This window comes from Camelus bactrianus, chromosome 30, assembly GCF_048773025.1.
Source record: "Camelus bactrianus isolate YW-2024 breed Bactrian camel chromosome 30, ASM4877302v1, whole genome shotgun sequence".
In the NCBI taxonomy this organism is placed as follows: Eukaryota; Metazoa; Chordata; class Mammalia; order Artiodactyla; family Camelidae; genus Camelus; species Camelus bactrianus.
In genome coordinates, this window is record NC_133568.1 from 16,401,289 (window position 1) to 16,416,598 (window position 15,310).

At 45.1% G+C, this 15,310-nt stretch overlaps 1 protein-coding gene across 5 annotated transcripts in view; it reads left to right on the top strand.

The window, feature by feature from the left end:
* The window catches only part of WDR7 (WD repeat domain 7), a 276,960-nt gene extending 271,108 nt beyond the window's left edge, over positions 1-5,852 (top strand). For 4 of the 5 annotated variants that reach the window (XM_010961322.3, XM_010961325.3, XM_010961324.3 and 1 more), the window contains one exon: positions 2,999-5,852. In XM_010961322.3, coding sequence (XP_010959624.1) covers positions 2,999-3,202 — 204 coding nt within the window. In that variant the 3' untranslated portion in view covers positions 3,203-5,852. The remainder of the gene's footprint in view (positions 1-2,998) is intronic. The other variant, XM_045521491.2, reaches the window with a different exon arrangement.
* Positions 5,853-15,310: the final 9,458 nt, after the last annotated feature.

A 15,310-nucleotide genomic window follows, 5' to 3' on the forward strand; every position in this document is an offset into this window, starting at 1 on the left:
CCGAATGATGTAATTTGGCAACCTTGGAAGCCCTTTGATTCTCCAACAGCAGATTCCTACTATGTGAATATTTCACTTCAGTGTATCCACTGATATTTGAGCCAGGAGGGTTTAGTAATGAGATACAACCATAATTCTCTCACCCAAATTTTACCACCACCCTCCAACAAATAAGTATCCTCTTTCAGAAATGCTTATTATGTTAGGTGGATATTGGTTTCATTTTTTTTTAATTTGTTCCATCATACAATAGAATCCTATTCAGCCATTTTAAAAGGATGCTGTAAATCCAGTCATTAACATAAAAAGATTACCCTCAACATTTTGTTCAGTGAAAAAAAGCAGATTGTGAAACTGCCTTTGCGATGAGCCTGTTTTTGTAAGATTCCCTAAACCCGCTTCTCCTTGTGTGTTTATATATTTGGAGGTCTGGAAAGAGATTTACCAAAGTGTTAGTGATTGTCTCTGGGAAGTGATATTTCAGGGGGTTTTTGCTTTCTATTTTGTCCTTCTCTTTATAATTTGAATTTTCTACAATGAGTATTTATTGATTTTGTAGTAAAGAAAAAAGTTAATGTGACCAAATGTCATAATTCCATGTAGTTTTCATTCATTCAAGGCTCAAATTGCCCTTACTTCAGCATAATTTGTAGCCAGTCTCTGGTCAAGGAAGTATTAATGTCGAATAACAAAATGGCTCATTGTTTTGGTGCGAGTTCTGTGGCAGAGCTTATTGGAAAAATTAATCCCCCCCCACTTAATTCAGATTCGTCTTTTGTTTGAAGACGTCATAGGAAGAGGATGGTCTGAGGAACAACAAATTATAGTTAACAGGGGGGACTTTAACTGTCCAACTGTGTTGTACTATCACAGTTATACACTGTGCAGAGCTCCACGTAGCCCTGTTCTGAGGCAGGAAGGCAGTTTGACTCCACCAAAGGCATGTAGCAATCATTTCAGGGATGGCTCAATTTGTAACGGGAATGCAGATATAATAATGGACTTTTTTAAAAAAAATCTTTCCATCTGTAGCATTCCTATAAGATATTCTCTCCTTGCCCCCATTAGCTTCCAACTCATTTCTTGGACGTGGCAAAATTTGAAGGAAGGAATTAAAAATAAGGAGGTGTCTGAGAGTATCAGATGTCCCTAGCACTTTGAGCCGCCAGCAGAAATCAAGCTTCATACGCACTTTCATAGAAAATCCATAAAGAATGAAAAATACTTTGTCGTTATTTATCAACTGAGAAATTAGATTTAAAAAAAAAAAAACTTGGTATGCCTGTTGATGCCAGTTAATTTTAACCAGCAATTTTCTGGATCATTTGAATCTGCTCTGTTAGAGGTCTAAACTATTATGTACGATTACTCTTTGTATAAGTGAGAGCTAGCAAATCAAGCTCACCATCATTATTTCTATTTAAACTATCTGAGAACCTCCAGAAGCAATAAGGCCCTGATTTTTATCTTTTATGGAGTTTTGGGGAAGAGGAGGGAAGGACACAAGGAAAGAGACTCTTTAGAGGATGACAGGTACTGCCTGGCTTTAAATGTTAACCTGACTTTAACAGAAAGAGTTAATGATAATCATACATTTGGTTTTAAAATGTGACCTCGTACACTAGTGATTTTTTTTCACCTCTGTGTTGTGTTCGGCACTATTATTAATGCAGGAAAATCAGTAACATTAGTCATCTTAAAAGGGTTATTACTCAAGATGATTTAAATTGTGAAAATGTCAGTGGAGCCTGCATGCGTCCTGCCAGAGATGCCGTGATTTACACCCCCTGACACCATCCTGCTGCCGAGAAGGGCCAGGAAAAGGAATGGCTTATACTTTGCACTGATCCCAATGGAGGGCGTGATATCAGCAATAACACACCTTAAATGTCCCAGGATTCGCCAAGGTTTCGTGTGTCGGCCATCTGTATACATCAGAGCACGGTCCGCACGCCTCACGCGAGTCCCTCGCATCATACACGTTCAGATGGAGGCGCTGCTGGAGAGGAGAATCAGAAATGAAACTTAGCGCAATGAAAGATACTTCCGAGACCTCTCTCCTGCTTTTCAGTGTGCTTTCCATGTGATTTCTAAGAGCACAAAAGATGCATATTGGGAAAATGTTGTCATGTTTAGAATCTAAAGGATTCCTCAGGCTCGGTCGCTCAGAGGACAGCCCGTCTAGATACCTACCGGCCACCGAACGTTTAAAACACTATGACCTGAATGCTTGATTGTTCACAGGCCATAATTTCCATGTTATTTTCCATTTGTGTGAATGGATGAGGAGAACTTAAAATTCAAGTCAAATCCAGAAAAGCCACCCAAAAAGCAGAAATCACCAACTGATCAAATGTGCTGCCGATCTGGTATTAGATACTCTCTTTAGCGTGGCAGCCGCGCGGTGGGCCACAGATGCAGTGCTGAGGTGCAGTTGATTCTCGTGTTTTCCTGCAAGATAAACTCGAGCTTTCCAGAGACTGAATTTTTTAAATGCAGGCGAGGAGGGAAGGTATCTTAGGTGAAGATGGGAGGGGGGTAAGTTTTGAGCTTTAATCCATAACCTATCACTCTGTCTACTGCTTAACTTTGGTTCGTTTTCTCGAACTAATGCTGAGTCCCCACACTTGTCTTTGCGGACTTGTTCTTCAGGGGATGCGGTGAGCCCTGTCATTAAAGAACAGAAAAGTCTGCGGTTTGACATATACAGTTTCCAAGTATTATTTGATTGAACCATTTTATTAAAAGATACCATTTAGCTCCCTTCTTCAAGTTCCACCCACCAGGTTGTAAGCATTTACTGTAACAGCAGAAGAGCAATTTCAAATACACTGACAGGGGCCCTTTGGAGGTTAAGGATAAACTGTTAGATGAATGTGAATGAGCCTGATGGAGAGTGACCGGAAGTGTGTCTCCCTTGGACCCCTCTCCATGCTGGGGAAAGGGAAACTGTTGTCTAAGTGACACATGTGCCTCTCCCGTCCCTGTGTCCCTCCAGATGAACACCTCCCTGCTGGGGAGCATCGGCATGCTGAACTCTGCACCCCAGCTGCGCTGCATTAAGACCTACCAGGTGCCCCCCGTGCAGCCAGCCTCCCCAGGCTCCCACAACGCCCTCAGGCTGGCCCGGCTCATCTGGACTTCCAACCGCAACGTCATCCTCATGGCCCATGACGGCAAGGAGCACCGCTTCATGGTCTAGCGCTCGCGTCTGCGTCTCCGTTCTTCCCATGTGCTGAGCCGAGAGTCCTGTCCCCCCCGCGCTCCGGACCGTTCCTCGGTGTCACCCGGGGGTGCTGCCAGGTCTGTGTCCCTCTGCATGGTCCTCGGGGGCAGACCCCTCCCGTGTCACCTACCGGCTGAGGCATGCACACATCACTCTGCAGGATGTGGCCATCCTGTCACCAGGTCGTTTCTCCCTCCTGCCGCAGAGGGAGGGGCAGGTCCCCGGAGCGCTCCCGTTGCTGGGTGCACCCGAGGCCCGAAAATCAATAACCACTGTGATTGCACTGCCGGCCCAGATCAGCTTTCTCCTCGCGCTCAGCCCCCCCGCCCCCCGACGTGCTGTTAGAACCTGGTCGTTCTGACGCTGGGTTTTGAGGTATCGTGGCGGTCCTCACTATGGATACTATTTTCCTTTGGATTTCTGAAAACATGCTCTTGTTTACCAGAAAGATTGTGTGTTTACATGGGTTTTTTTCTTCTGGTGATTGCTAGGAAATCCAATTTCCTACAGTCTAGCCCCTACCTTCTTTAGTAACACCTAACCGGTTTGAAATTAATGAGGAAATACACACATACACACACATTTTCCTCTTGGAGAATGCAGTTTCCCAGACACCTGGCTTTCTAAATGCTCATATCCTGCTGAAGTGATAGTGTATTTAGTAGTTTAAAATAAAAACCATCCTACTCATGACCTAGTTAACAGAATTAGCCAGTCACTGTAACTAATCTCTTATAATAAAGAGCCAAGTTTGGAAGCATAGCATATCCCTGAAAAGGAGACCCTTGTGCCTAGGGCTACAGATCTCACCCCTTCCTTCCAGAAACGTCACAGACCTGCAGTTCCCGTATGTCAGCTATCACATGATAGTGACAGTTCTGCCTTCAGACTACTGCTAATCAGTGACAGGAGCATTTCTTTTAAACAAACGTCCTAGAAAAGTATTCATTATGGCACAAGCATTCAGGAGCATACATTTGTCCCTCAGCATCTACGGGGGATTGCTTCCAGGACCCCCGAGGACACCAAAATCCAAATCTGCTCAAGCCCCTTCTAGAAAATGGCCACGTGCACGGAGGGCTGACTGTATGTAAAAAGGTGGGAGCCCTCCATCAGTCTGGACAAATGGTGCAGTGAGGATGTTGACCACACTTCAGAGTAAGCTGGAGCCACGTCACTTTCTTCTGCTTATGTCAGACTGTGCTGGTTCCTGCTCATAGTAATGGGGAAAAAAAATCCATAAAATAGTATTTTGTATGAATTGCCCCTAACAAACCTTGATCTGTCTATAGTCGGGGATTTGTCTGGGTGGCTGTTGACTGGTTGGTTAATTGAGCAGAATGGCTTATTAAATACAAAAATAGAAGATGATTTATTAAATTCAGGGAAAATACATGAAGTTTCCAGAGGGACCAAAATTATAACGGGAGCATCTAATTAAAAAAAGCATAGATCGCCAGAGTTTATATAGTATACAAAAAAGTAGGATCGCAGTCCAGGAGCAAACACATCTGTGATTTTATTGAAACAGACTTTTAAAGAACATGTTACAAAATTAAGACCACTAGGACGTCTCCTTCATGTGGATATGAAGTATGTTATTTCTGTTGATGACAAACCCGTCCCATACCTCGGTTTTAGACTTTAGGTGTTCTTCAGAAGTGAAGGTTTGCCACATGCATGTACATTGTATTTATGAAGATTATATATGTAGTTTCCCAGGAAGAAACTAAGAGCTATGCAGTGTAGACGTGGTTTGTTTGGTGAGTGTGCTGACGTGTCCGACACAGATCGAGAAACCCAGGGTGAACAAGAGGCACTCTTGGCTTTTCCACTGGTTTCCCGAGTCTTCCGTACGAGTACCCAGCACACTTTCACTTTATGAACCTAAATGGGGATTAATTTATTCTAGACTACAAAGCCGCTTTGGAATGATGAAGTAAAAGTATACTTTAGAGATTTAAAAAAAAATGTTCAGTGCATCAGGAGAAAGGTGTGAGACTGGTGGGCAGGCCACTGGAAGCCTGGGTGGCACACCCCATGGAGATTGGACAGAAAACTGTGAGGGCCAGAGGAGCAAAACCCCTGGGTGGTGGGCGTAGGCCGGCCGGCCAGCCATCCTGGCCGCGCAGACAGCCCCTACACGATTGGCCAGTAGACTGTTGCAGTTGTGAACCAGTGGGGTGGATGATATTTGATGGGTAGACAGACATCTCTAACTGCTAAACTAACGTTTGCATTCTTGTTCGCACCAATCTCTCCTTGGCTCTTTTGACAACCACAGTTCCAAACTTCATTGCAGCTTAAGAGTTCTCAGCACTGAGGTAAACTTTGTAGTGTCATCCCAGCGTACTCTTTTAGTGTCTTACTGATTTTGTTGGCACTGTATTTGGACCTGTCCTTGTAAATGTAGAGACATGTGTGGCTTCACTGGTAATTTACAAGCAAAACGTGACTTGACATGACACGTGTATGAAAATGTAATGGCTGAACTCACTCTGTACAGTGTGTGAATTAAAACGTCTGCCTCACAAGACATTTCTTGATGACTCTACTTAATAGATTCTGTGTGTGCTGAATGTCCCCGTGTACATATGTGTGTTAAATAAAACTGAATTGTACTGAAGGTTGTTTTTCTCATTAAAAATATTGTTCACTCTTCTGAAACATTCTCAGTTGAAATCCATATGTTTTGTCCCTCCCACCTCTGGTACCAAATTAAGCCTTCTATTTCTGTCTAATTATTCATTTCCCTGGAGAGCTAGCTTCAGGAAAGGCAAGCTTGTTCCCAAAAGACAAAAGCGGAGCAGTAGGGAAGTCACTCTCCCCCACTGCAGAAGTAAGAGACCCAAACCCTCCTACAAAGACTCAACAGCACCCTCTGTGGTTTGGGCAGGGGAACTGCATGCCTGTTGCTGTATCTCCGCCTTCTAAATTGCTAGTAAATAGACTGTTAATTGTACCAAATCATATCTTGTCAGAGTTGATGACACGGGTTGGCTGCCCCAGGGTGGGGGGGCTGAGCTGAGATCATTAAATCCATTTCACTTAATACTCAGTTTGGAGTTGAATTTGAATCCCTGAGGTAAACAGTATAATTGGTTTTCAGAAAAAGCAGGAATAACAAAATAGGTCATCATCGCTCACAGAGGGTTAGACACGTAAGTAGTGAATGCAGTTCTTTAATTTTCAGATAAGAATTGAGTTGAGTCAATCATATAACACTACAATTTTCTTTCTTTAAGAAACAGACAAGCATTAAACGAGTTGACCGCAGCATCGTTGGCCCTTGTTGAGATGCCCAGTGTCCACCCCATCTCCTGATGACTCGAATGTATCCTTATAGGGAAAACAGGGGCAGTAACAGTTCTATATGATTGGTGATCACATAAGCTGATCAAATGTGGAAAGGGCACGACATTAATAGGAAGGTAAAGCCATGCAGTGCTGGGTGAACTTTCACCTTTCACCCCTTCGGCTGACTGACAGAGCTGAGTGTTCAAGAAAATCAATACTTTGGAGCCAGGAGGGAAATATTTCCAACCTCTAACTAGAGAATGTATTTTGACAAGGCCAAGATAATCCAAGCTGCACAGGAGAAAGAGAAAAGAAGACTCATTTTTAAAGCTTGACACTTCAAGGTGTTTTTGTACAATGGTTTAGAGATCGTCGATACATACAAATACCAAAGGTCGAAAAGAAAAGCCAGAAGAATTTCAAAAATTAGATGTTCGGTTCCTTCTGCTGTTTACAAACTAAAAAAAGCTCCAGAGAGGGTTGTGCTTGTAACTGTCTAGGTGAACGGAGCTCACAGGTGTGTGCTTTAAGGGCAGCATCTCCCTTCCACCAAATCTTACGTTTTATAGAGGCAGCACTGGGAAATCCTGGATGCCTGAAAATTTGGGTAGATTTCTGGTTTCTGTGCATTTTTTTCTTGGACATGAATTGTTTTTTGAGGGGTGACATCACCTAGTGGTGTAATATCTCAGACTCTTGTTTTTTGATTCACATTGATCCTGCCAGGATGGCATGAATATCTGAGCCCCTCCCTCCTTCACATTTGGTTCAGTCATTTGCAGGAGAAAAGAGTTTGTGTGCCTTTGGGACCCGATTTGTTTCCAGTTTCCCAAGTCCCTTTAAGCAAATTACTTACAGAAGTATTCTTATCAGTGCTTTTCTAAGTGGGAGGCTCCTGCACCGCTAGGAAGTAGGTAAGCAATTCACTCCACTCTCACCAGTGAGATTAGATCCATTCGTTCCGTGGACAGATACCTCCATCAAATGGATATAGATTCCTTTGTTTCCTGCAGATAAGAAAAAGAAGTCGAATGGTGCCGTTACCTTCCAGCCAAACACAGAAAGACAAAGGAGTCCTGAGTACCTGAAATGTCTAAAGTAACCCTCTGTTTTCTCTTGGACGAGCAACATCAGGCCTGCTTGAAACACATGCTGATGATATAATGATTAAAATAACAGTGAAAATATACCCTTAATTTATAGACCTTTCTCATTAAAAAATCTCACTCTAGTCAGAGAAGATAGATCTGGCTGCAGATTTATAGTTGTTTCGAAAGGACAACGCAGCAGGCCAAGGTTCCTCGATATTCTGAGATTTCCCAGCGAAGGCCAGGGGTCCAGCTCACGCCTGATTTGTGGCAGGTATCAGACAAATACGTATTTCATTTGTTAAATCCATGAGGTTATGCCTGTAAACTGGTTGTAAGAGTGGCACACAGTAAGCACTCAATAGATATGAGCAAGTGCTTTTAGCAGACATTTACAAGTCCTCACTGAGCACGGATAAATAAGATTGCAAATTACTTGTGTTCTTTGGAAAACGTTGGGTTGTTTTTTTTTTTAATTGTGTTTTTAGGTAGATTCCAATGACAGATCTGAACATCTTAACCCAAAGGGGAGTCTCTGTGTTTCCACCTGTATTCCACTTTCTCCGTGTTGCTATGTGTTGCCATCTTGCTTCTCACCAAAATTGGGAGACACTGAAGAAATGGCAAAATATATACCAGTGGATGTGGCTGCTTGATTATGGCTGTTGAAATTTTGACTGATTCCTGAAAAGGAAAGTAGTTTGTCACGTTACAGGTTAGCACTCACCTTAGCATCAGGGATGACTTTGAGTTACTTATGTGAGTAGCTTTGAAGTATGCATCCAACAAGAGTGAGCACGACTCTGGACAAAATATTCTAGAGTAAGTTTCACGAAATCACCAAAGCAAAGGGAACTGTAGGTTTTATTGCCAAAGCTTCTTGTCTTGACTAGTGTCAAAATGACTTAGCACCTCAGTTTCCCCAAATGGGAAATGCATTGTCAAAAACCTGACCCACTCAGTGACACTTGTAGTATTAGTGAAAATTTACAAATAATTCAAAGATACCTCAGTGAAACATTATTCCGTCTACAAGCATTTATTGAATCTTAGTATATGCCGAGCACATGTTCTATTTTCCTCTCACTGGCGAGCTCACAGTTGAACAAAGAACCGTAAACACTATGGAATAAGTGCTAAAAACAAAGATGAGCAACGAGCTCCAAGATCACAGGGGTGATTAATTCTGGGAGGGTGGTGTCAAGTTAGGCTTCTGAGAGAGGAAGCATTTGGGCTGGGCCTTGAAGACTAGATAGAAATTAATTAGGAGGCTGGAGGGAATGTTATAATGTAGGAATTCATGGAAGTTCTCAGTTCTGTGATTTGAGTGTATATACCCTGAGGGGTGCTGGGGGGCACGCCTGACAATCCAGGTGGCTCTTCAATTGTAGTTTATACGTCTACAGAAAACAAGCTTCCTGGGCTGAAGAACACCTAACATCTAGAAGTCAAAAACTCTTCCAAAAAAAAAAAAAAAATAGAGCAAAAAACCCAGTAAACGATTTCTCTGACTTCTACTAGTTTTCCAGATTTCATTTTTTAAAGTTATTTTTGCTTTAAAAGTAAGGCATGCATTCTCCTTATCCTGCGCTCCAGTGTGCAGATAACACGGTGTGCTGAATGCCTGCCATGCGCAACGCTCAGACTCCCACCTCCCCCAGCTCTCACTCCAGGACAAAAGCATTTATTCCCCTGGCTCACTGGGAGTGTTGGCATCTAATTGCTCTCTGCTGAGTCCTTCCCTGGAGATTGCTTCACAGCCAGAGAGCTGTGTGACCCAAGGTCAAGCTCCCTCTCCTGGGGGCAGCTCCATCCAGTGATGGGTCAGGGAGGAGGTATAAAGGCCCCACCCCGAGCTGTTTCAGAACAACACTGAAGAGCCATCCCAGATCCAGAATTCCCTTGGGATGGGCTGGAGATTTTAAGGAACTGCATCGCAGTCCAGCTTTCCCTCTGCCCAGTGCTGCTTCCTTCACTCCCCTACAGGCTTGGTCCTGAGAAAATTGCCCCAGAAACCTCCCATGTGCAGACCTCTGTCTCATAGTCTGCATCCCAGAAAACTCAATTGATGGAAGTTGGTACCAGGGGTGGTCCAAGAAAACAGGATCTAAAACATGATTTGGAAGCTGGGTCACTGGCAGTGAGAATCTCACCACTGGTAGCAGGTGATGGCGGGCAGCCTCTGGCATGCTGGGACCATGCACTTGTTAAAACTGGTATCAGTGGTGAATCAGGATGGCGTGCTGATTGAAGGGGGTGTACTGGAGGGTGCAGCGTGGCCGGTGTTTGAGAAGAAAGAGAAAAGAGAAACTATTAGGACAGTGGACTTGGGGGGCTGTTGCTGGGCACACTGTGAAAAGACAATGAAATGCTGAGGATGTCATCAAAGGCTAAATGTGAAAGCCAGAGATACCCGTGGCAACACCTAAGGAGAGTCTCATTTCCTGCAGCCAAACCTAAACTGAAGATGAGGGCCAGGACTTGTTTTGGGGAAGCAGAGCTCCAAAGGAGGCTGAAGTCTTAGCCACCAAAAATCTATAACCTCCAGGTCAGAGCCCGATGGAGATGAATGGAGCTCTCTAGGTCAATGCACTTGAGCAATCTTGAAACCCCAGCTTCTGGTGAACCCTCTCTAACCTACCTTAGTGACCCACTCCTTTGTTTGAGGATGTGCGGATGCCTCTCTCTTGTGAGACAGTGCCCCCAGCTCCTCCCCCAGCCTTCAGACCAGTTAGCTAGGGTTGAGTCACATCTGGCTGCGAACTGCTGAATCTGCTGAGCGAGGGAAAGAACTAGATTTCAAAGGAGCTATAGGACTGAGCCAACGTGAGCCTGCAAGAGCTGGGGGAACAATGGGACTGGATTCTGGGGGTGCTGGGTCAAGGGGAGACATAATAAAAAATGAGAACAAGGCGAGTTTATTGACAAGGTACGAACCTGCTGTTCAGCTTGGAGAAAATGGTGACTGACAGCATCACTGTAAGTCCAGGCTGAGGGTAGAAGATGCCACTACGGAACTGGGCTCCTGATACCCATAGGGACAGGGGATGGTCCTGAAATAACAGAGACCCACGGGGCGCAACTGTCGATGAGCATCAAGGTTGGGGTGGTAGCCAGAGGGGCCCGCAGTGCAGAAATCTTTGAAAATGATTAATAAAACTTGCCATCCCTAGAGGGGCCGACAAGTGTTCAGTCTATCCAACCCAAAGAAATCAAGAACGGAAAACAGGAGGCTGAAGGCAGCCATCCCCTCAAAAAGTCAACATTTTTTGCCTGATCTGTAGGCCTCCAGGGTATGGTTATCAGGGTTATCAGTTCAGACCCTCATGGATGAGGAACTGAGTTAGCTGATAGTAAGCCATGGAGATTAGCAGAGGTTCTTACCGAGCAGGAGGGGAACTTAGAAGGGACGGTATAGGGGACAGTGTGTTGTCAGTGGTGGCTTCAAGACCAGGTACAACATCAAGAGTTGTAGTTTGTCCCACAATTTCCCTCCGGAATCCTGGAAGAGCTGCTTCCAGAATTTATCCAAAGCGAATGGAATGAAGAGTAGCTGTAGTGGAGGCTGGAGAACCAGGGACTGGGCCACTGGCAGCTGACATCTCTCAGTTGACAGTTTTCCAAGAATTAATTGCCTGGGTGGAAGAGAGCCACGCTTCTCAAGCCCCCACCTGCCTTCCCAAAGGCAGCAGCTCCAGTGACCGGTCACGGGAGTACACAGACTCAACCCTACTTGCTTCCGTTGGGGCATCACCAAGGGCCACCCCAGCTTCAGAGCTCCCAGAGGGTTTGGCTGAAACCTCTGTTGCAACTGAATCACAGCCCAACTTCTCCCTCAGCCCATTTCTGTTTGCCTCACTTCGGTCTTGATCCCGGGAACATGTCTCAATACACATCCTTCCAGCAAATCTTAGTCTCAGAGTCTCCTCCCCAGAAAACGACCCTGCCGAGGTTCAAATCTGTCTCTGCCGCTTATCAGCTAAATCACTCTCCTTGTGCCTCAGGTACTTACATCTTGTCGCCTCATCTTCAAAATGGGAATAGTGATCATACCTACGTCGCAGTTATGAGGCTTAGAAAAGAGCTAATATATGCAGAGCCCTTCAAACAGTGTCCGGCACATGGTATATATTCAATATATGCTAACTCTGCTAACTCTTCTTATCATCGTAAGCTATTATGCAATTTTTTTCAGATCTTCTACTTCATTTCCTGCTTCTTTGTTACATTTCCCATGAATTTTTTCCCCTGTGTTTTATTCCTTTCTTCAACCCAGATCAAAGCACTCATTTGTAAAAAGCGAGGAGGGAAGGTAGAAGGGCACTGACATTTCTAACTCCTCATTTTGTGCCACACATTATATTAACTGCATTCATTATTCTGCATAATTCTCAATCCAAAAAGCCATGAATTATTATCTCCCTTTCACAGACGAAGAAGTTGCAGGTCACATAAGATAAATGACCAAGATCACACAACTAATAAAAGCCGTATCCAGCGTCCGAATCCCAGCCGCTGTCACCGAAGCCCAGTCTTTTCTTCCAGGGTCCCTCCCATGATGGGACTGGTCTGGCCAGCCCTCCTCTTTTAGAAGCAGAAGGAAACGTGGTAGAACGGGAAGGGGTATTCGTTCATTTAAGCCATTAAAGCCATTGTTTTTTTCTGTTTGGGTTTATGGCCATTGTACCCAATTTTAGAAGGACGAGAATTACGTTCCTTCTCAGTGTCGAATAAATGTGATGAGTTTACCATGAAATGGTTGAATGAAAATGTGTGAACTGTCCAGCATGCTATATTCCATGGAGTGATCCTGTTGTAACTCAGGAAGCAGCTTTGTTCTCTTGGGAAATGGATATCTTTGGAAAAATAAGATTTGCTTTACAGAAAGGGGCCGCCTTTCCTTGGATGACTCGGGTGCCTTTGGTGCTGCTGGCCAGTCCCCCCGGCTCTGTCTCCCCACCTTCCCGGGGCCGCATCTCTCTGACCTCTTCTCCCAGTTGCTTTGGCTGGCATTTCTCCTTCCTTAGGATGTAGGAAATACTTCTGAATCTTAACATTTTTAAGATGGAATCAAAAATCAAATGTTCAGGGCACCCTTCCTGCCCCCGCCCCAGGCGACTTGCTCTCCCATCCAGACAGAGGAAGCACAAAACTTACTCTCAAGAGGAGCCCCTGCCAGGACAGAGGTGGCTCTTGTCTTTACTGTCAGCACACACGGGGTTTTCAAAGCCCAGATGCTCTCATTGCAGGAAACACTGCAATATATCAGAATTTCCCAGAGCAAACCAGAGCACACCACCATACTCACATCCTTTATTTATATATTTATTTGTTTTGCTTTTACTGGGAGTACTGGGGATTCAACCCAGGACCTTGCACATGCTAAGCACACGCTCTACCACTGAGCTACACCCGCCCCTCCTCACATCCTTTAGCCTCAGATTTGTCACTAGTGCACATGCCAGGCCCTGACTCTGTGATACTCAAATCTTAGATTTCTTTCCCAGTGAGTCAAGGGGTCCTCTGGGAGGGTCCTGATGTGCTCTGCCTGTCCCTTTATTGCAAAAACATCTCCAGCATCGGCCACTCCCTCCCCACCCCTCACAGTTATCCTTCGGCTCGTCATTTCCAAGCCTTTCAGTGGAAGAGGGCAGTAGAGATTTCCAGAAAGTAATTTACCATTCAGTTTGGCTCTAAATTTTCTAACAGCTGGAGCAGAGGTGAATTTGATGGTTTTAATTATCTGATACGGGGAGGACTCAGTGCACGTAAGGAAAGACCAGCGTCCTACTCTTCCTATCTTCTGAGTGCAATGCAGTGCCTGGACCCTTAAATAAAAGAATGTGAAGGGAGAAGTAACATTTATTGAGACTATGTTAGGCGTTTGATATATAAGATTTCATTTAAGTTTCTCAAAAATCCAATACGTTAGACTACTTTCTTCTATAGGGTAAAAAACGGATACACTGACAGGCTAAGTAACGGGCCTAAGGTCGCACAGCTGGTTAGAGGTGGAGCTACGATTCACACCCAAAGGGCTCTTTCCTCTCCATCGATGGGCAGTGTCTTCCAGGCTAGTTTCATAGCAGCTGAACAGACGTGCTCCGTTTTCACATTGACCTCAATAAAAAACCAAGGACCTCAGAATTCGATCTTCATTTATTTATTCCGCAATGACTCATTGAATGCCTATTATTTTCCAGGCATTTCTAGAGAAGGCAAATTAATACAGCCCGGACACTCACATTGCTTAAGCATCTCAAAAGCTATCTAGCTAATGTGGTAGAGTTTGAGAAGCCTATTATACATGTGGCTCACACTCACACACAGCCCCTTCCTTCTGATGCTCTAACTTACAGCAGTGCTCAGTGCCAGTGCTCAGCTCGCGTCCCCACCCTCCCCCCACCCTGTACACAGGCACCAGTTCTGGGCGGCCTCCCCCTGCTGATCAGGACTCTGCTTTCTTAAGTCCCTTGGGCTATGCTTCCTGGACCCCACCTGCCCGAGCCCACTGCTCCCTGACCTCATTCTTCATTCTCTCCTCTTTCTTTTCCAGCCCTTGTCTCCAGAGCCTCATTCCCAGAATACAATGATGCAGCGGCGCACAGAGGAGGAAGGAAGGAGAAAGGGACCATTAAGACATTTATTTGAATATATACATTCTGGTAGCGTCGACTGAAAATTAAACTCATTCATTCATTTGGGAAATGATGACCTACCCATGTGCCAGGCAGCAGGCTAAGTGTTGGGAGTATGGAAGTGAAAGAAACAATTCTAATACCTGCCCCCAGAGGGATGTCATTCTAGTGGGGTGGGATGGGGGCCATGGGTATGGGAGGGTCAGCCAACCACCAATTATAATGAGATCTCTGAAGAGAGGAAGGAGAGGGCTAAGGCCTTGGAACCAGGGGTGGGGTGGCAATGTCGACAGCCGGTCTCTGAAGGAAGAGAAGGAGCCAGATATCTGAAGAGCCGTGAGGAGGCAGAAGACCTTCAGACGAGGAAATAGCCCAGTCCTTTGCCGTGTGGGGTTTCCCAACACAGCCACATCCCACTGATGGTAGCACTACAGCGGGGTCTTGAAGGATGAATAGGAGTTGCCCAGAAGACCATTCAGACAAAGAGGAGACTCCAGTGAAGGCATGGAGGTGTGAAAGCAGATGGTGTTTTCAACATAATCAATTGCTTACCCAAGACGCATTTCTCCCTTCTTCCCTGACAGACCAGGTAAGAGAAGGCTGCAACTCTAATCAACAGATTCTGAGAACTGGAGCTCTGGAGAGGGCAGGGGACACCAAAAGAAAGGCTGAGGGACGTTGTCAAGGCAGAACCTAGGACATTTAATGAGCTTAAATGTCAGGGTTCCTCAGTGGGAGAGACGGCTATCTAACTGTATCTGCCAGCCCACAGCACTCAGCACTCCTGAAAAATACAATCCACCTTCACACCTGGATGCCTCTTTTCCTCTGTCCTCTCCCGTGGGAGCCTTCCACGGTGAATTCCCACTCACATAATCCTACATAAGAGCATTGCTGCTATGGGGAAATCAGATTCAATTTACACCATTTGGCCTTGCAGAACCTCAGTCAGGAATATAACCCCCAGAAGTGAGAACCACCTATACAAACGGTATTCAGGTGACCCTCCAGACCCCGCCATCCCACGTGGCAACCCATAGCGGGAGTGGTATGTAGAACTG